Below are 22,393 nucleotides of genomic sequence, written 5' to 3' on the forward strand. Positions count from 1 at the left end.
ATAGAACTCCAAATAACCATAACCAAAATAAAACTACACCCAGACATGTAATAATCAACATCCCACAAATCCAACATGAGAACAGAATATTAAAAGCTGCTAGAGAGAGGAGACAGATATATAAAGGAAAGCCTATCAGAATCACAACAGACTTCTCAACACAAACAATGAAGTCAAGAAGAACATGGAGTGAGGTATTTCAGATCCTAAAGGAAAATGACTTCCAACCCAGACTGATGTACCCTGAAAAACTGTCCTTCAAAATGGATGGAGAAATATGATACTTCCATGACAAAGAACAGCTGAAGAACTTCATGACCACCAAACCAACCCTGCAAAGAATACTGAAAGACATTCTAGATAGACATAGGAAAAAATCACTAAGCAAGGCAAACAAACAAAGTGAAAAGGTAAAGAATCAACAGAAGATAACATGTCAAAAGTAAACCAATATATAATAGTTATAACCATTAATGTAAATGGCCTCAATTCACTAATTAAAAGAAACAGACTGACAGACTGGATCAAGAAAAAACATCCAAACATATGCTGTATACGAGAAACCCATCTAACCCCAAAGTAAACTCATAGACTGAAAGTCAAAGAATGGAGAACAATACTCCATGCAACAGGATCTCCCCAAAAAGCAGGGGTAGCTATTCTGTTTTCAGACAATGTGAAGGTTGGTTGAAGTCAAACCAAGAATGATCCAAATAGATCAAGAAAGTCACTACATACTACTTAGGGGGAAAACTTCAAGAAGAAGAGATAACAATCTTAAATACATATGCATCAAATTTGGGAGCACCCAGCTGTACAAAACAAATATTAACCAAAATGAAAAATCAAATAAGCAATAACACAGTTATAATAGGAGACCTTAACACACCATTGACACAAAGGGACAGATCAACTAGACAGAAAATCAGCAAAGAAATAACAAACTGAATCACATCTGTGAACAAATGGACTTGGCGGATGTATATGGAGTGTTCCACCCAACATCAGAATATACATTCTTCTCAGCAGAACATCAAACATTCTCTAATATAGGCCATATACCAGCCCACAGAACATGCTTAAGTAAATGCAAAAGAATTGAAATTATCCCATGCATATTATCAGATCATAGCACCATGAAACTAGAAATTAATGACAAAAAAACCTGCAAAAACCCCACAAACACATGGAAATTGAATAATACACTCCTGAGCAATCAATGGGTCACAAAGGAAATTAAAGAAGAAATTAAGCAATATATACAAGCAAACAAAAATACAAATACATCTTACCGGAATCTGAGGAACACAATGAAAGCAGTCCTCAGAGGAAAATTTATTGCAGTGAATTCCCACATCAGGAAAACAGAATCAATACAAATAACCTGATGCTACACCTCAGACATCTAGAAAAAAGAAGAGCAAGTCAAGTGCAAATCCAAAAGAAGGCAGGAAATTATAAAAATCAGAGCAGAAATTAACACAATAGAGACTAAGAAAACAATCCAAAGAATTAATGAATCAAAGAGTTGGTTCTTTGAAAGAATAAATAAAGTTGATTGTAGGGAGCAGCTCAGAATGGCTGCTGCTGCCCTGCCCCCTCCCACCTGAGGGCATTTTGTGTGTCAGCCTACATTTCCCATGATCCTCATGTCTGCCTACATTACTCATAATCCTCTCCTGCTTATGTCATATATCCGGATGTGACGATGACCTATCAGATAAAACTCTGTGCCCTCTTCCTGCCCCATTGGCCCGCCTCCACCCTATATAAATTGTAGCCATTTTAAGAATAAATGAGACTCGATTGGAATCTCAACCTGTCTCCATCTCTCTTTCCTCTTGCCCAGCCCCCATCTCCATCCCCTCTCCAGTTCGAGACCCACGGACCGATCCGCGGGACGGATCAGTTGATATGCCTCTAGCCAACCCTTATTATAAAAAGGAAAGAAAAACTCAAATTCATGCAATAAATAATGAAAGGGGTGAAATCACTAAAGACCCTGTGGAAATACAGAAGATCATCAATACCTATTTCAAAAACCTCTACTCTCATAGACTTGATAATATAGAAGAAATGGACAGATTCCTAGAAACATATGAAATACCAAAACTGGGTCAAGAAGACGTAAAACTGGCGCCTGGCCATAGGTCTGCAGAGGAGGAGCTGGGCAGATCTGGGGTGCCCTCACTGGCCTCTCTGCGTGTCTGGAGGACTCTGGATATCTGCGCCCAGACTGCTGGAGTTCCCTCAGGCTTCCAGGTGCAGTGAAGGAGAGAGGTGGGTTTGAGGCTTCCACATCAGCCTCCCCATTCCTGGCTTCATTTGGAGACCTGCTGAGCTCCCGATAGGTGGGCTGGCCCACACTACCAGCCTAGCCCAGCCTGTTTAGCTGCCGCGCCTGGCCATAGGTCTGCAGAGGAGGAGCTGGGCAGATCTGGGGTGCCCTCACTGGCCTCTCTGCGTGTCTGGAGGACTCTGGATATCTGCGCCCAGACTGCTGGAGTTCCCTCAGGCTTCCAGGTGCAGTGAAGGAGAGAGGTGGGTTTGAGGCTTCCACATCAGCCTCCCCATTCCGGCTTCATTTGGAGACCTGCTGAGCTCCCGATAGGTGGGCTGGCCCACACTACCAGCCTAGCCCAGCCTGTTTAGCTGCCGCGCCTGGCCATAGGTCTGCAGAGGAGGAGCTGGGCAGATCTGGGGTGCCCTCACTAGCCTCTCTGCGTGTCTGGAGGACTCTGGATATCTGCGCCCAGACTGCTGGAGTTCCCTCAGGCTTCCAGGTGCAGTGAAGGAGAGAGGTGGGTTTGAGGCTTCCACATCAGCCTCCCCATTCCCGGCTTCATTTGGAGACCTGCTGAGCTCCCCATAGGTGGGCTGGCCCACACTACCAGCCTAGCCCAGCCTGTTTAGCTGCCGCGCCTGGCCATAGGTCTGCAGAGGAGGAGCTGGGCAGATCTGGGGTGCCCTCACTGGCCTCTCTGCGTGTCTGGAGGACTCTGGATATCTGCGCCCAGACTGCTGGAGTTCCCTCAGGCTTCCAGGTGCAGTGAAGGAGAGAGGTGGGTTTGAGGCTTCCACATCAGCCTCCCCATTCCCGGCTTCACTTGGAGACCTGCTGAGCTCCCGATAGGTGGGCTGGCCCACACTACCAGCCTAGCCCAGCCTGTTTAGCTGCCGCGCCTGGCCATAAGTCTGCAGAGGAGGAGCTGGGCAGATCTGGGGTGCCCTCACTGGCCTCTCTGCGTGTCTGGAGGACTCTGGATATCTGCGCCCAGACTGCTGGAGTTCCCTCAGGCTTCCAGGTGCGGTGAAGGAGAGAGGTGGGTTTGAGGCTTCCACATCAGCCTCCCCATTCCCGGCTTCACTTGGAGACCTGCTGAGCTCCCCATAGGTGGGCTGGCCCACACTACCAGCCTAGCCCAGCCTGTTTAGCTGCCGCGCCTGGCCATAGGCCTGCAGAGGAGGAGCTGGGCAGATCTGGGGTGCCCTCACCGGCCTCTCTGCGTGTCTGGAGGACTCTGGATATCTGCACCCAGACTGCTGGAGTACCCCCAGGCTTCCAGGTGCAGTGAAGGAGAGAGGTGGGTTTGAGGCTTCCACATCAGCCTCCCCATTCCGGCTTCATTTGGAGACCTGCTGAGCTCCCGATAGGTGGGCTGGCCCACACTACCAGCCTAGCCCAGCCTGTTTAGCTGCCGCGCCTGGCCATTGGTCTGCAGAGGAGGAGCTGGGCAGAGTTGGGGTGCCTGCATCGGCCTCTCCATGTGTCTGGAGGACTGTGGATATCTCTGCAACCAGGGAGGATCCACAGGTTCCTGAAGCACTGCGGCCTGTGGTGAGTACCCTAACCCGGCTGCGATTGAAGAACTGTGGAGCTTCCAAGGGACAGGTGGGCGCACAGTGTCCCTGAGGCCCAGCTTATCTGGAACTGCGGAGTTCTGAGCAGGCAGAGGAGGGCCACTGGTTCTGTAGGCCTAATGGCTTGGGGTAGCGCGGCGCCAGAGTCTCAGTAGCTCCAAACATAGAAGGGGATTTTCAACAGATTCTGAGGAAGCTTTCAAATAACACTTGAAACACAGAAATATAGGAAAATGACAAAACGAAAGACCAAATTACAACCTCAAACCTCCAGCCCATCTCAAGAAACCCTAAGAGCAATGTATATAGAAGAAAATATATCCCATCCACCTCATGTATCGGACACAATAGCCACTGAAATTGACAAGCAACTCCAGGAAGCTTTAAAGAAATTCAAACTCGAAATAATCTCCCAGATAAAAGAAGAAATGATAAAAGAAATGAAAGAGATTCTAAATATATCTAAAGAAAACACAGATAAAAAACTGGAGGAACTAAACAAAAAGATAGAATCCCTAGACGAGCAATATAAGAAACAAACAGAATACATAATGCAGATGCACAGAGATATACAGGAAATAAAAAACTCCACTGAAAGTTGTAAAAACCGCCTTAATGAAAGTGAAGATAGAATTTCAGACCTTGAAGACAGGATTGCAGCTAGTGAACAGGAAAGGAAAGATCTTTTGAAAATAACAAGGAACCAGGAAACAACAATTCAACAACTGCAAGACGATGCAAAGAAGAATAACATAAGAATGATAGGGATTAATGAAAGAGAGGGAGACAACATGAAGGATGTCAGGAGGATATTTAGAGAAGTAATAGCTGAAAATTTCCCAAGCATGAGATCAGAAACTGACATCAGGATCAGTGAAGCATATAGAACTCCAAACAGTCATAACCAAAATAAAACTACACCCAGACATATAATAATCACCATCCCAGAAATCCAACACAAGAATAGATTATTAAAAGCTGTCAGAGAGAAAAGACAAATCACTTATAAAGGAAAACCTATCAGAATCACAGCAGACTTCTCAGCACAAACGATAAAGTCAAGAAGAGCATGGAGTGAAGTATTCCAGATCCTAAAGCAAAATGATTTCCAACCAAGACTGATATATCCTGCAAAACTATCATTCAAAATAGATGGTGCAATACGATACTTCCATGACAAAGAACAGCTGAAGAACTTCATGAACACCAAACCAACCCTGCAAAAAATATTGAAAGACAGTTTAGATACACAAAGGAAAAAACCACTAAGCAAAGCAAATAATTAAACAGAACAGAAAGATAAAGATGCAACAGCAGAGAGATAACATTCCTACAATTAACCAGCATTTAACAGTAATAACCATTAATGTAAATGGTCTCAATGCACCAATCAAAAGAAACAGACTAGCAGAATGGATCAAGAAACAAAATCCAACCATATGCTGTTTACAGGAAACCCATCTAACCCAGAAAGATACTCACAGACTGAAAGTCAAAGGATGGAAAACAATTCTTCATGCAGCAGGAATCCAAAAAAAGGCAGGAGTAGCCATTCTGTTTGCAGACAACGTGAGCTTTAAACCAACAATGACCATAAAGGACAAAGAAGGTCACTACATACTCGTAAGGGGAAAACTCCAAGAGGAAGAGATAACTATCTTAAATATATACGCACCAAACTCCAGAGCACGCAGTTATATAAAACAATTATTAACAGAAATGAAAACTCAAATTATCAGTAACACAATTGTAACAGGAGACCTTAATACACCACTGACACCAAGGGACAGATCAACCAGACAGAAAATGAGCAAAGAAATAACAGAACTGAATCACACCTGTGAACAAATGGGTTTGATAGACATATACAGAATGTTCCACCCAACAACATCAGAATACACATTCTTCTCAGCAGTACATGGATCATTTTCTAAAATAGACCACATATTAGCTCACAGAACATATTTAAGCAAATGCAAAAGAGTTGAAATCATCCCTTGCATATTATCGGATCATAGCGCTCTGAAATTAGAAATTAATGACAAAGGATACTGCAAAAATTCCGCAAACACATGGAAACTAAATAACACACTCTTGAGTAATCAATGGGTCACAGAAGAAATTAAAGAAGAAATTAAACAATACCTAAAAGAAAATGAAAATGCAGATACAACTTACCGGAATCTGTGGGATGCAATGAAAGCCGTTCTGAGAGGAAAATTTATTGCACTGAGTTCCCACATCAGGAAAACAGAACGAATACAAATAAATAACTTGATGCTACACCTCAAACAGCTAGAAAAAGAAGAGCAAGTCAAGCCCAAAGCCAAAAGAAGAGAGGAAATTATAAAAATCAGAGCAGAAATCAATGCAATAGAGACTAAGAAAACAATCCAAAGAATCAACGAATCAAAGAGTTGGTTCTTTGAAAGAATAAATAAAATCGATAAGCCCCTAGCCAACCTTATTAAAAAAAGGAAAGAAAAAGCTCAAATTCATGCAATAAGAAATGAAAAAGGAGAAATCACTACAGACCCAATAGAAATACAGAGGATCATCAACACCTATTTCGAAAACCTCTACTCTCAAAAGTTTGATAACACAGAAGAAATAGACAGATTCTTAGAAGCATATGAAGTACCAAAGCTAGATCAAGAGGATATAAAACTGTTGAATAACCCAATCTCTGCTAATGAAATTGAGAATGTAATTGGGTCCTTGCCCACCAAGAAGAGCCCAGGCCCAGATGGATTCACTGCAGAATTCTACAAGAAATATAAAGAAGACCTAATGCCGACACTCCTCAAACTATTCAATGAAATTGAAAGGGAAGCAATCCTTCCTAAGTCATTCCTGGAAGCAAATATTACTCTAGTACCAAAACCTGAGAAAGACCCAACTATAAAAGAGAACTATAGACCGATCTCCCTAATGAACACAGATGCAAAAATCCTCAATAAAATATTGGCAAATAGGATCCAGCAAATCATCAAGAAGATTATACACCATGACCAAGTGGGATTCATCCCAGGAATGCAAGGATGGTTCAACATACGCAAATCAATAAATGTAATCCACCATATCAATAAAGCCAAAAATAAGAATCACATGATCATCTCTATAGATGCAGAAAAAGCCTTCGATAAGGTCCAACACTTATTCATGATAAGAACTTTACAGAAAATTGGAATAAATGGTCCTTACCTCAATATAATAAAGGCCATTTATGACAAACTAACAGCCAGCATCATACTAAATGGCCAAAAATTGAAAGCCTTTACTTTAAAATCGGGTACAAGACAAGGATGTCCTTTATCACCACTCCTATTTAATATAGTACTGGAAGTACTAGCCAGAGCAATTAGGCAAGAAAGAGAAATAAAAGGGGTAAAGATAGGAAAAGAAGAAGTTAAATTATCATTGTTTGCAGATGACATGATACTCTACATAGAAGACCCCCTAAACTCCATTGAAATACTCTTAGATACAATAAATAAATTCAGTAATGTGGCTGGATACAAAATCAATACTCAGAAATCAATAGCATTCCTATACACGAACAACAAATTTACAGAGAGGGAAATAAGAGAAACTGGACTATTCACATTAGCAAGCAAAAAAATGAAATATTTAGGAATTACTCTTACGAAAGAAGTGAAAGACTTATACAGTGAAAATTATAATACACTGAAAAAGGAAATTGAAGATGATCTCAGAAAATGGAAAGACATCCCTTGCTCATGGATAGGAAGAACAAACATTGTGAAAATGGCCATTCTCCCAAAACTGTTATACAGATTCAATGCAATCCCAATAGAAATACCATCAACATACCTTATAGATCTAGAGAAATCACTCCTAAATTTCATCTGGAACCAGAAGAGACCTAGAATCACAAAGGCAATTCTAAGCAGCAAAGACAAAGCAGGAGGCATCACAATCCCTGACTTGAAGTTATACTACAAAGCAACAGTAGTAAAATCAACATGGTATTGGAATCAAAACAGAGCTGAAGATCAGTGGAATAGATTAGAAGATACAACCACAACTACGAACACACTCAACCACCTTATTTTTGATAAAGGAGCCAAGCAGGTTCACTGGAAGAACGACAGTCTCTTTAATAAATGGTGCTGGAAAAACTGGCTCTCCATTTGCCGAAAACTAAAGCTAGACCCATGTCTATCACCATGTACTAAATTAAAATCTAAATGGGTCAAAGATCTGAATATTAAAACAGAAACACTAAATCTATTGGAAGACAAATTGGGTAGAAACCTTGGAGACATAGGAGTAGGTAGAGAATTCATGAACAGGACTCAAACCGCACGGGAAATACTTCCCAGAATCAATAACTGGGACCACTTCTTATTAAAAAGTTTCTGCATGTCAAAAGAAATCTCCAGCATAGTGAAAAGAAAACCCACAAACTGGGAAAAGATTTTAGTGAACTCTCTCTCAGACAAGGGCCTCTTGTCTAAAACATATAAAGAATTAAAGAAACTCAGACCTCCGAAATTCAAAGATCCAATCCAAAAATGGGCATCTGAGATGAATATGCAATTCTCAGATGAAGAAATGCAAATGGCAAATAAATACATGAAAAAATGCTCATCATCATTGGTCATTAGAGAAATGCAAATTAAAACCACACTGAGATACCATCTCACTCCTGAAAAAATGGCCAGGATCAAGAAAACCGACAACAAATGCTGGAGAGGCTGTGGGGAAAAAGGAACTCTCCTGCACTGCTGGTGGGAGTGTAGACTGGTACAGCCTTTGTGGAGATCTGTCTGGAGATTTCTCAAAAAGTTGGGACTGGAAATCCCATTTATTCCAGCTATTCCACTTCTAGGCATATTCCCAGAAGAACTGAAAGCATCATACCTCAGTGATATATGTGCACCTATGTTTATAGCAGCACAATTTGTAATCGCCAGATCTTGGAAACAACCCAAGTGCCCATCAACTGAGGAATGAATAAAAAAGTTGTGGTATTTCTATACAATGGAGTATTATTCAGCTATAAAGAAGGATCACATTGAGATATTTATCAATAAATGGGCGCAGCTTGAGACCATACTCATTAGTGAAATAAATCAATCTCGCATGTGTGAATACCGAATAGTTTCCCTAATGTAAATAATGATTCAAATATATAAAAATATGTGGTAATCATGATTCCCCATTAGGTGGCCTTGAAGCCTTATAAAGTTTTCACTCATTAATTAGAAAGGCTTTATTCTGGGCTTCTTGATATGAAAATATTTGAAGCTAGAGTATATGAAGTTTTATCCAAATATTTCAAGGAAAAAGACACTATGGTAACTACTATTAAGTCAGGTTATAAGGTGGTGAAGTACTAGGTTGTTGAAACAGTCATGCTGTGACCTCTATTGTTATATTGTTATGTCCTGTTTTATCTCAATCTCCCCCTTATTGTTTCAAAAAAAATTATTTAGTCATTTCTTATGTTTGTCTTAATTAAAGAAAAAATTCAAAAAAATTAGGATATATAAATAGTAACTCTTTTCGATTTCCTATTAACTTGTTTTGAAGTCCTGTAGTACTCCCACGATCTTGTTTTGACTGATTAGACTCTGTTCCATTCTATATGATAGTATCAAGTTTGAAGACATAGGCAACTACTTTGAAGACAATAAGATTCACTAAGATACCCATTCTGGTTTGACTATTGTCTTCTTTGGAAGTCCTGTAATGTTTACAATGCCTAAGTTTTATTGGTCTTGTTCTCTACTGTTTTGTCCAACTTTATAATATCTAATAAGATAGACAATTCTTTTTAAGGAAACAAGGGACAACGTTGATAACCATTGTTGATAAACTTGTACTCTGTTCTACACCATGTGCTATGTCTATCCTTGGTATTGACTGACAGCTTTGTTTTGCCATATTTGACTGTATTCTTCCCCCCCCAAAGAAAGTAATAAGCACTAAGGAGTAATAAAATCCAAGATGTGTAAATTTTGTTGTAAAAAAGACAGGGAAAAAAAAAAAGAGCTCTAACGGATATAACAGCAAGTGTGTTTGGGGGTGTTAAATAGCTGACTTTATCAATGTTTTTGGAACATTGAACACAGCTGTTTGCAGTCTCCCTGTTTGAATGTCCACCTTGTGTTCTTTGATACTGTGATTTGAGGAACTTTTTTCAAGAAGATAGTGTGTAATCTACTAGCAGGTAATTTCTTACTGTTATGTTTTTTTGTTTTGTTTTGTTCTGTTTTGTTCTGTTTTGTTTTGTTTTGTTTTGTTTTGTTTTGTTTTGTAGTTCTGTATTGCGTGTACCCTTACGCCGCTTTGGTTTGTTTTGTGTTTTTCTCTTTTTCCTCTTAAATATAAAAAAAAAAAAAAAGAAGACGTAAAACTGATGATAATCCAATTTCAACTAATGAAATTGAAAATGTAATTAAATCTTCACCAACAAAGAATAGCCCAGGTCTAGAAGGATTCACTGCAGAATTCTACAAGAAATTCAAAGAAGATTTAATGCCCACACTCCTCAAACACTTCAATGAAACTGAAAGGGAAACAGTCCTCCCTAACTCATTCCTGGAAGCAAATATTACCGTAATACCAAAACCTGAGAAAGACCCAACTAAAAAAGAGAACTAAAGGCCAATCTCTCTAGTGAACATAAATGCAAAAATCCTCAATAAAATATTGGCAAACAGAATGCAGCAAATCATCAAGAATATTATATACCATGACCAAGGGGGATTCATCCCAGAAATGCAGAGATAATTCAACATACACAAATCTAATCTACCATATCAGTAGAGCCAAAAGTTTGAACCACATGATCATTTCTACAGGTGCAGAAAAAGCTTTTGATAAGATCCAACACTTATTCATGATAAGAACCTTACAGAAAATTGGAATAGATGGCCTTTACCTCAATATGATAAAATCCATCTATGACAAATCAACAGCCAGCATCATATTAAACAGCCAAAAACTGAAAGCCTTTACCCTAAAATCAGGAACAAAACAAAAATGTCCATTATCACCAATTCTATTCAATATAGTGCTGGAAATACTAGCCAGACCAAGTAAACAAGAGACAAAGCAGGAGACACCACAATCCAGACTTGAAGTTATACTATAAAACTACTGTAATAAAATCAGCATGGTATTGGAATAAAAACAGACCTGAAGATCAATGGAATAGATTAGAAGATACAACTACAACTACAAGCATACTCAGCCACCATATCTTTGATAAAGGGGCCAAACACATCCATTAGAAGATAGTCTCTTTAATAAATGGTGCTGGAAAAATTGGCTGTCCATATGCTGAAAACTAAAACTAGACACATGCCTATCACCATGTACTAAACTAAAATCTAAATGGATCAAAGAGCTAAATATTAAAACAAACACTAAATCTGTTGGAATACAAACTAAGCAGAAATCTTGAAAACATCAGAGTAGGTAGAGAATTCATGAACAAGAATCAAACTACATGTGAAATACTTCACAGAACCAATAACTGGGATCATGTCCTATTAAAGAGTTTTTGCATGTTGAAAGAAATCTCCAGCATAGTTAAAAGAAAACCCACAAATTGGGAAAAAATCTTAGTGTACTGTCCCTCAGACAAAGTACTTCTGTATAGAACATATAAAGAATTTTAAAAAGTCAGATCCCCAGTATTCAAAGACCCATTCCGAAAATGGGCATCTGAGATGAATACACAGTTCTCTGATGAAGAAATACAATTGGCAAATAAATACATTAAAAAATGTTTAGCATCATTGGTCATTAGAAAAATACAAGTTAAAACTACACTGAGATTCCATCTCACTCCAGAAAGAATGGCTAAGATAAAGAAAACTACCAACAACAAATGCTGGAGAGGTTGCAAGGGAAAAAGGAACTCTCCTGCACTGTTGGTGGGAGTGTAGACTGGTGCACCCACTGTCGAGTTCAGTCTGGAGGTTCCAAAACCTGGGATTGGAAGTCCCATTTGATTCAGCTATTCCACTTCTGGGCATATTCCCAAAAGAACTGAAAACATCATGCCACAGTGATATATGTGCATCCATGTTTACAGAAGCATAATTTATAATAGCCAGATTCTGGAAACAATCTAAATGCCCATCAACTGAGGAATGGATAAAAAAGAAGTGGTGGTTTTATACAATGTAGTACTACTCAGCTATAAAGAAGAATTCACATTGAGATACTTATAAGTGGATGCAACTCGAGACCATACTCATAAGTGGAAAAAAGTCAAATTCACATGTGTAAATACCATATAGTCTCCCTAGTGTAATTAATGCTAAGAGTACATAAGATACAAAAAACTTAATAAATACATTGAAAGGATAAGAATCTGCTTAAAGGGGAAAAATAATATCTCGGGGAAATGAGGAAAAGTAAAAAGGAAGGGAAAAGAAAAAAATCTAAAATTATATAAACACAGGATAGCTAAGATGATTGTACTACAGATTCTATAAATTCTTGGAACAAAATAGTTAACATTCATAGGTTTGGAACAATTGTGCATATTATTGTATAGTGATCTGAGGAACTCTTGAAGATCATTATGTAAAATAACAACCCGAGTTATGCTCCTATTACCTTGTTTTGAAGGCCTATATTGTCAGTGTTTTAGGCTCTTTGCTATTGTTATTTGTCTTTTTTGTTTCGTGTTTTTCTAGGAATTTGTTTGTTTCGTTTTTTTCCCTGTAATACAGAAAGGGTAGGTATACATGTAGATATTCATACATGTGTAGAACTTCTCCTAAGCAGTTTGTGAGAATTGGTTATATAATGCATGATGAAATGACCATCTACTTTGAAGAAAAAGAGACACTAATGGTAACCAGTGCTGATTCCAGATAGTCATGCTGTGGAATCCAGTAATACTATTATTCTTTGTTGAGAGTGGTTTTAGTCTGTTTTGTATTGTTTAATTTCAGCATACATGAAGATATGGACAGTTATTTTGAAGAGAATGAGAGACATTATGGCAGCCCTTGTTGACTTCCCTATTGTCTGGTTTTGAAGACCTAAAATGCCTGCAGCATCCTCTTCTTTTTTTTTTTAAATTTTTATTTAAAGAAAGATTAAACAAAACAGAAAATAGGTAGAAATAGTACATACATTCAGAGAAAAAAAAACAGTAAGAAATCACTTGTTGATATTGTCATTTTACAAATAGTTGTTCAAGGTACAAAAATGGAACATGTAAAGTGGGAATTCAAATAGAGACTGCTAATGTTCTAATCAACTGTCCAACAAAAACTTAGTAACATGGTTGTCAGTCCTATACATTTAAACATACATGCAGTTATCCATATCTTCATTTATATTTAGATTAAACAAACTAAAGCAGGTTAAAATTATTCTGAACAAAGAATAATAGTATTGCTGGATTTCACATCAAGACACTTCATGATCAGCACTGGGTACTGTAGTGTCTTCTTTTTAAAACTGAACTTAAAAAAAGACTTAAAAAAACAGAAAACAGATAGAAATAATACATAATTTCAAAGAAAAAATAAATGGTAAGAAATCACTAGTTGATGATTACAGATTGTCTTCTTACAAATAGTTATTCAAGATACAAAAGTGGAGCATATAAAGTGGGGATTCAAACAGTGAGATTGCAACCAGTTCTGTTCAACTATCCATCAAAAACTTAGAAATATAGTTATCAATCCTATACACTTAAACATATATGCAGTTACCCCTATCTTCAATTATGTTGACTTTGAATAAACCCAAGCAGGTTAATATCACTCTGAACAAAGAATAACACTATTGCTGGGTTTCACATTATGACACTCCAGTACTGGCTATTTTAATGTCTCCTTTCTTCAAAGTATCTGTTCATTTCATCAGTTGTCATAAGATCAGTTCTCATAAACTGTTTATACATTCTACACATGCATGAGTCTTAACATGTATTTTTTTTTAATTTTGAAAGTAGTAAAAATGTAACAGCACAAGACAGAACAAAGCCGATCGAGACAATGCAGTGAAATTGGTAGAGGATTTCACAGTAAGACACTGGGATAGTAGTAATAAGTACTATTGTATATCTCTTTAATTTAACAATAGCTGTCCAGTCAATTACGTATTGTAAAATCAAACCAAAAATAGAACATTGTAAAACCAATTGAGAATACTGAATAGAGCAAAAGAAACATAATAAAACAGTGAAAACAACCTATGCCTTTGAACAGAAGATAGAAGGAAATCCCCCATGTTTGCTATACTGCATATGGTTATCCTCCCAAGAGATGTTGAAACATCTATCCCCAGTAGGTAGGTAAGGGGGGAGGGGGCAAGTGGAAGAAGGGTGCTTGATTTTCAGCTCCTGTGGCAGTAGGCTCACAGGTAATGGTTCTTCTCCAGGCCCAAGCTGCAGGTGCTTACCAAGTGGGCAGGTGAATAAGCTGCCTGAGTCCCTCCATGGCCAGATCTCTGGAGCTCTGTTCTCCTGGCCCGCGCTGCAGACGCTTACCAAGAGAGCGGGCGAATAAGCTGTCTGAGTCCCTCCATGGCCGGATCTCTGGAGCTCTGTTCCAGCATCCTCTTCTGATCAATCTAGTACTATTTTGTTTTGTATGAATTTATTGTGTATGAAGATATGGACAACTATTTAGAAGAAAATAAGAGACAATATGATAGACAGTGATCATCTTTTGTTGTCTTGTTTTGAAATCTGTGTCACATTTTCTTATCTGCTTTATTCTGTTTTGTTACATTTAGTTTTACCCTCTTTAAACTTAAATTAAAAAAAAACCATTCAGCATTACGTATGATGAAGATGAAGATAAGTAAGTGTTAGTGGACAATTTAAAGCTCAGTGGTTGTGCCTGCCTATAATCCCAACTACTCAGGAAGCTGAAGCAGGAAGATCTCAAATTCAAGGACAGTTTGGATAATTTAGTGAGATGCTATCTTAAAATTTAAAAAACTAAAGACTCAAACAGGGAGTGATGATGCATACCTATAATCCCAGCACTTAGAAGGCTAAAACAAAAGGATTGCCACAAGTGTGAGGCCAGCTTCAAATACATAGTGATTTCAAAGCCATCCATTGTCAGGCATGGTGTTGCACACCTGCAATCCTAGCACTTGGGAGGCTGAGGCAGGGGGTTTTCTGTGAGTAGAAGGGGGGCAACCTGGGCTACAAAGTGAGTTCAAGGAAAGCTTGAATTATATAGCAAGACTCTGTCTAAAAAAAACTAAAAATAAAGGCTGGAGACGTAGTCCAAGGGTTGAAGCATCCCTGGGTTTGATTGCTAGTACTGAGAAAACAAACAAAAAAACTATCTAAAATACATAATACACATAGATTAGGTTCATTTGATCAAAGGCTAATCAGGAACATTATGAATGAAAAAGTTTGCTACCTGCAAGGAGTTGACTCTCTTTAGCAAGTGAGACACCTCTGTTACAATCTGTTTTCATTTTTTTCATTTTTCTTCTTCTTTTTTTTAAATGGTTAGGTTGAGATAGGCAAAACTGTGTTAGTGACCGTGAGGGTTCTCAACTCTTCCAAACACCCATTCAGAAATAAGTACTTCAGAAACATGGAACTCAAGCTGCAGGTTGCATCGGCCATTATCACCCTGACGTGAGTACCCTATCAGTACTTCTTCCTGTGCTTACTGTCATGGGATTCTCCCTCCTGGTAGCCTGGTCAGTGTCCCCTTAGCTTGTTTCAGGTTCTCTCCTATTGTCTGCTGCAAGATTCTTTTACTCACCCTCTCTTCCCATCTTCACTCTCTGCAAAATGCATATTATGTCCTGAGCTGTCTTGGTTGGGGACCAAATCGTGTGTGTCATTAATATGTTTATCTCTGAAGTTTCTCCTGGAGGGGACCTTTTGGGAGTGCTGCTGGCTAAAGGACCTTCAAAAGTCTATTGAGAAGTAGAGGTACTGGTATTCTACTCTGAGAAAGAAATATGCAAGAATTCCAATTTTGCCAGTCTGAGTTTCTACCACTCTCCTTCCTTTGTTGTCATAGGACAACTTTAGCTCCTTGGGAGCTTCCTGTCATTATCATGACATTTGTCTTGACTCTTTCCCTTTAACCAGAGTTACAGAGTTACATCTCAAAAAGATGCCCAGCCAACCACTCTCTTAACCAACTCTTTCTCTCCTAAAAATACACTGACCCTTGCAGACCAACAGAGGAGCAGGATGTGTACTCTGAAAACTATGTTCTTCAGGCCATCACAATTGGGCAAACCACACTCGTGGCTACCACCAGAGACAAGATGGGGAGAAAATTCACATCAGCCCCTCGGCACATTGAAGTAAGGATACAGCCTCATTCAGAATTTGCGCTTCAATTTATTTAGTATTGTTCAACCTTTTATGTCCGGTTTGCACAAGTTTAAAAATCACTTGAGCCCGGTGTAGTGTCATCCAGCTTGCAGAAGGCTAGAGTGGGAGTATTGCCATGCTTTCGAGGGCAGCCTGGGCTAAGCCTGAAGTACAAAGTGAGACCCTGTCTCAAAACAAAGCAAAATAAAACAAATCATAAAGGTAATTTTAATAGTCCCTTTTGCTCTAGTGAGATGATGTAGTAATTATTTGTAAATTTACCATAGTATATAAAATAAAAATAAATATATTTGTATAACTTCGTTCTACATAAAGTAGGAGTTTTTCTTAGAAACTAATACCTCAAGGGCTGGGGATTTAGCTCAGTGGCATAAGCGCCTACCTGACAAGCGTGGTCATGAGTTCGATCCCTGGTACCGCCAAAAAAAAAAAAGAAAAGAAAAAAAGAAACTAATTCCTGTCAATCACTGATGTCCTTTTGGTTTTCTCCTTTAAGGTGTTTCCTCCATTCAGACTTGTTCCAGAGAAAATGACACTGATTCCAGCTAACATGATGCAGGTGACCATGAAAGCGGAAAGATAACACACACCTTTTCTCTGTACACACACAGACTGTCTGTCTGTCTGACTCTCTCTCTCTCCCTCTCTCTCACACACACACACACCACACCACACGCCCCTGCTTCTGGGCTTGTGTAGATTGATGTGGCACTGCATTTCCTCTGTGTCTGAGGCCATGTAGGTGTGGTGTTAAGGAAGCAGAGGGCGATGAAGAAGTGAGCTTGCTTGCACAAAATGTTGGGAAACTACAACTTCTCCCCGACTTTCTAGGCACTTGCTGTGTGTTTCAATTCTAGGTGATGTGTGAAGGTGGTCCCCAGCCCCAATCTATCATTCTCTTCTCCATCAGTAATCAGACTGTGGCTGCCGTTAATAGGAGGGGCCAAGTTACAGGGAGAGTGGTTGGCACAGCTGTGGTCCACGGCACCATCCAGACAGTAAATGAAGATACTGGCAAAGTCATTGTATTTTCCCAGGTATCAATCAGTTCTTCACTGTGTTCTGCTTCTGCTCTTCCTTTGTCTTTTTCTTTTGGTACCAGCAATCGAACTCAAGACCTTGCACTTGCCAAGTAGGCACTTATGCTGCTGAGCTATATGCCCATATGCTCTTCCATTTGGAAACCATACTGAGGATTTAAGGAGGAAGAAGAGGAGGGGAGGTGAAGAGAGGGTGTCAGCAGTCCAGGAAAACCCTTTTAGAAAGAAAGAAAGCTTTAGTAACTAGCTGTGGTGAACACTCCTATAATCCCAGACCTCAGGAGGCTGAGGCAGGAAGACTGCAGTGAGTTCAAGGCTGGCCTGGGCTACCTAGTGAGGTCAAGATCAGTCTGAACTACATAGCAAGACCCTGCTGCAAAAAAAAAAAAAATGCAGAAAGGCTGAGGCAGAAAGATCAATGTGAGTTCACGGCTAGTCAGACTACTTAAAGGGTAGCCTCGGCTTCATAGTGAGTTCAAGAATTACAAAGTGAGGGTCAAGGATTTAGCTCAATGGCATAAGCACCTGCCTGGTGAGTGTGAGGTCATGAGTTCAATCCCTGGTACCAAAAAAAAAAAAAAAATTAAAAAGTGAGACCTTGTCTCAAAAAAAACCAAAAACAAAAAATCTATAGTGAAAAACCCAGCGTAGTTGGTAGTGTTATAAGACATCATCCCTATCCTTAAAGAATTCTTATAAAACAAAAGCAAAAAAACAAAACAGACAAACAGGAAAAAGCTGAAAAAGCTGAGTGTTGTGGTGTACACCTGTAATGCTAGCATTTCAGAGGCGGAGGCAGGTGGATCACAGCAAGTTTGAGGCCAGCTGGGATTACATAGTGAGTTCAAGCTCAGCCTGAACTACATAGTAAGACACTGGCTCAATCAATCCATCCATCAATCAATCAAAAGCAAACATATCCCTTGTGTGAGATTCTTTTTTTTTTTTTTTTTTTTTTTGTCTTTTTCGTTTTTATCGGTACCAGGGATCGAACTCACGACTGCCTGCTTGCAAGGCAGGCGCTTATGCCGCTGAGCTAAATCCCCAGCCCCTTGTGTGAGATTCTTTGCTGAATGCCCAAAACACCACAACACACTAGTTGTCATAGCATCTCTGTCCACCCCACAGTGCTCCCTCCTAGCCTAAGTTTCCTCTGTACCCTATCGAGCAGGATGAAATGCAGATTGAAGTTGTTCGGCTAAGGTCTGTTAGGATTGTTGCAGCTACAACTCGACTCATCACAGCCGTTGAGGTCAGTACAAGGCTCTGTGTGGGTCTGTAGTTCTGATAATACTGGGTGCAAATGTCAGACAGCACAATACCACTTATTTTCTTCAGATGCCAGTGTATGTCACCGGAGTGACCAGTACACAGAGCCCTTTCTCCTTCAGCAATGCCAGCCCTGGGCTTACATTCCACTGGTCCCTGAGCAAAAAGGATGTGTTGGATCTAGTACCTAGGCATTCAGAGGTAGGAATTTATCTGTTCATTATATTACCCCAATGCTAAATGGGTTTTTACTTACTTTTCTTTTTTCTTTTTTGGTCTTTTTCGTTTTTATCGGTACCAGGGACTGAACTCATGACTGCCTGCTTGCAAGGCAGGTGCTTATGCCGCTGAACTAAATCCCCAGCCCCTCTTTTTTTTTTTTTTTTTAAGATGTGGTCTTGCTACATAATTGAATTCATTTTGTAACCCAGGCTGTCCTGGAACCCACAACAATCCTCCTGCCTCAGCCTCTCAAGTGCTGGGATTACAGGCATGAACCATTGTGCTAGGCCAATGATTGATTCATTTTCTGAACAATACAATGTTTTCCCCTATGCTATACAAGAGTATTGAGTCTTGTTCTTTGAACTCCAGAAACTTGAAAATCATGTGAACAATTCAAATTTAAGTCTCAAATGATGCTATGTGATTTTTAATATTTTTTTGCTGGAAAGAGCTCTTAAAACGATCTTTACTATATTTTTGTATAATATTGTATTTTAAGCCGATGACTGCTATCTGGTAACACATTATGAAGTACAGAATTTAGGCATTGATTTTAGCATGTTAAGGCATATGTTCAATCATTCACAGTCCTGCTCGCCCTTCATGATTGGTACAGCCATTAGCAGTACACAGCACAGGAAAGCCCTCTTGGGAATGGGACCAGAACGGCTTCCCCTAGCCATAGGGTAGAGACTGTGGTGCCATGAGGCTTCTGTGGCCACTGTTGGACATCTGACTTTGGACAGGGACCCTCAAATCAATGGCGGATTTAAAAAGAGTGATTAATTAACATGGCCTTCCATGGTTCCCTCCACTTCAGCACCTGCTGTATCTGGAACCAGAGAAGTCCTTGGGATGGACTTTGAGGAAATCCAACAAAGCAAGTTAAAATTTTATGTGGTTTTTTTAAATAAAATGTTATGCTTTGAAAATAGATTTGAGGATATAGCTTAGAGGCATAGTGTTTGCCTGGCAAGCACAAGCTCATGAGTTTGATCCCCACTACAAAAAAAAGAAAAGAAAAGAAAATAGGTTTGTTGCTTTTATGCATGTAACATAAAACCTCAAAAAAAAAAATAGATCCTGGTAATCTCAGCACTTAGGAGACCGAGGCAGGAGGTTAAAGCCAGCCTGGGCTACATAGTAAATTGAATACCAGCCTCAACTATGCAGCGAGAACCTGTTTTCAAAACTAGAAAAACAAACACAAAGAAAATAGATGATGTTCTTCTGTAGCAAACAGCAACAACACAAGTCAGATTGTTGCTGATCATCAGTTTGCTGGAATCCACCTCCAGTGATTTGAGCAGGAGGCAGTCACCTTGGTCTGGGCTCTGTCTGAGGAAGAACTATCTAATCTAGCCATCACAATTCATTGTCAACAAGAATAAAGACTCAGAGTTGGACCTTGGGAGAAAAAAAGAGAGACTACAGATTCTGTAGAATTAGAATGTTTCTGGAGCCAGCTAAGAAGAAAAGAAAAGAAATCTGGAAAATGTAAAAACATCTATTGTTAATCTTTCTAAACATATCCTAAATTTGTAACTGAAAGAAACTGGCAGCCAGATCTTCCATCTGTCAGGGACTTACCTCGGTCTGGTTATATCTAGAATTGAAGAAAGGTGGAACTGTGCTTAGTTGGGAATAATTCAACATAGGGATTTGGCTTTTGCTCTTCAGTAACAAATAGCAGGATACGTCCACTTTTTTTTTCTCAAATGAGACAGAGTCTTATTATATAGTTCAGGCTGGCCTTGAACTCATGACCAGCCTCCTGCCTCAAACTCCCAAGTGTTGGGATTACAGATATGTGCCACCAAACCCTGCTAAAGCAACATTCTTTTCTTTAGCAAAAGAAATTATTGAGAACCAAAGGAATACTGTCTTTGCTGCTTCAGATGCAGCATAGCAAATTGGATGATGGAATGGGCAACAGAAAGGTCACCATGCCCTGCACAGTAGATTTCCTACACTGTGGAAATGCCATTTTTTAGAGAGTCATTTCAATGAAACTATTAAAAACCTCTCATTCTTTAGTATGGACTTTCTTCCAGATAGGTGATTGAAGTTTGCACTAAGAAAATGAGAGTTTTTATGTTGAGGAGGAGGAAAAGGTGGTTTTGGAGGTCAAGGTTCTATTTTGAGTCAAGAGAGCTTGCTGATCCAAGCAGGCAGGGGAGACAGGAAGTGATATGAGTGCTGAAAAGGAAGGCTATGTAAAATGTAAGTACTTATATTTATGTAAATTCAATATAAATCTCCCTTAACGTTGGCCATTTCTTCCTTATCAGCAGTCTGCGTGTTCTAACTCTCTTTATCCAGTCTAGACTGCAATGGTGAGTAAAGCACAAGGGGAGATGGCCAATTTTAGCCTAAAATAAGGACCTCCCAGATAAATAGGAAAATCAGCCAGGTATAGTGGTGCACACCTGTAATCCTAGCACTTGGGAAGCTGAGGCAGAAAGATCACTGCAAGTTTGAGGCCAGCCTAGGCTATACAATGAGTTCAAAGCCAGCCGGAAGTACACAGCAAGACCCTGTCTACAAACAAAAACCTCTTTTTTTTAACTGCTCCCTTGTTTCCATGACCCCAAACTCTATGATTTGTACATTTGCTCTATTATTCTCCATTCTCATTTCAACTGTAAACACATTTTAAAAAAATTTTTGGTACTGGGAATTGAACTCACAGCCTTGTACTTGCCACGCAGGCATTGTGCCACTGAGCTAAATCCCCAGCCTTGTAAACCCACTTTAAAAATCACTTCCAAAGCTGGGCATAGTGGCGCACACCTGTAGTCTCAGTAGTTGGAGGCTGAGGCGGAAGAATTACTGTGAGTTCAGGCCTGCCCAGGCTACAAAGTAAGTTCAAGGTTATCCTGAACTGCATAGTGAGACCCTGTCTCAAAAAGACCAAAGAAAAAAAGAAAAGAAAAAGAAAACCACTTCTATTTTTTTCCTATCAGTGAACTGACTCTGAGGACCCATAAGAAAGGATCCTAAACCAGGCGTGGTGGCACGCTCCTGTAATCCCAATACTTGGCAGGCTGAGGCAGGAGGATTGTTGCAAATCTGAGGCAAGCCTGGGCTACAAAGAAAGCCTAAGGCCAGCCTGAACTGCATAGCAAGACTGTCTCAAGAAAAGAAAACGAATGAACGAATGAGAGAAAGAAAGAAAAAAAAGAAAGAAAGAATCCTAGGGCTGGGATACAGCTCAGTGGCACAGTGCCTGCCTGGCAAATGTGAGGTCATGAATTTGATTCCCGGTACCGAAAAGAAAAGAAAGAATCCTAGATGTTTCCCACAATTAGTTGGGCATTGCCAACAGGGGTTTACTTTTGTGGTCACTGTGCTGTGAGAAATAAGAAGAAAATACTATGAAAACAAGCTCTTGTCTAGTATTCTAGTTCTTCATAGCTATTTCCAACATACATTACTTTCTGTCACAAAGAAGAGCATGGTTCTTACTCATGAATATTTCTCAATCTATCCCTGCAATCTTTAGGTTTCCCTGCAGCTTCCAGAAGAAAATAACTTTGCCATGGTTGTTCACACAAAAGCAGCTGGCAGGACCAGTATCAGAGTCACTGTCCGCTGTGTGAACAGTTCCTCTGGGCAGTTTGAGGGAAGTGTATTGGAACTGTCTGATGAAATTCAGATCCTGGTA

The 22,393-nt window shown here is 39.6% G+C and overlaps 1 protein-coding gene across 2 annotated transcripts in view; it reads left to right on the forward strand.

The window, feature by feature from the left end:
* Positions 1-22,393, forward strand: part of Nup210l (nucleoporin 210 like) — a 128,019-nt gene that overhangs the window by 76,229 nt on the left and 29,397 nt on the right. For both annotated transcript variants that reach the window (XM_063250482.1, XM_063250480.1), the window contains 7 exons: positions 15,348-15,475; positions 16,029-16,161; positions 16,689-16,751; positions 17,050-17,229; positions 18,404-18,484; positions 18,571-18,702; positions 22,232-22,390. In XM_063250482.1, the coding sequence (XP_063106552.1) occupies positions 15,348-15,475; positions 16,029-16,161; positions 16,689-16,751; positions 17,050-17,229; positions 18,404-18,484; positions 18,571-18,702; positions 22,232-22,390 (876 nt within the window). The remainder of the gene's footprint in view (positions 1-15,347; positions 15,476-16,028; positions 16,162-16,688; positions 16,752-17,049; positions 17,230-18,403; positions 18,485-18,570; positions 18,703-22,231; positions 22,391-22,393) is intronic.

This window comes from Cavia porcellus, unplaced genomic scaffold (genome assembly GCF_034190915.1).
Source record: "Cavia porcellus strain 051 isolate PalLab524CR breed Dunkin Hartley unplaced genomic scaffold, mCavPor4.1 scaffold_6, whole genome shotgun sequence".
In the NCBI taxonomy this organism is placed as follows: Eukaryota; Metazoa; Chordata; class Mammalia; order Rodentia; family Caviidae; genus Cavia; species Cavia porcellus.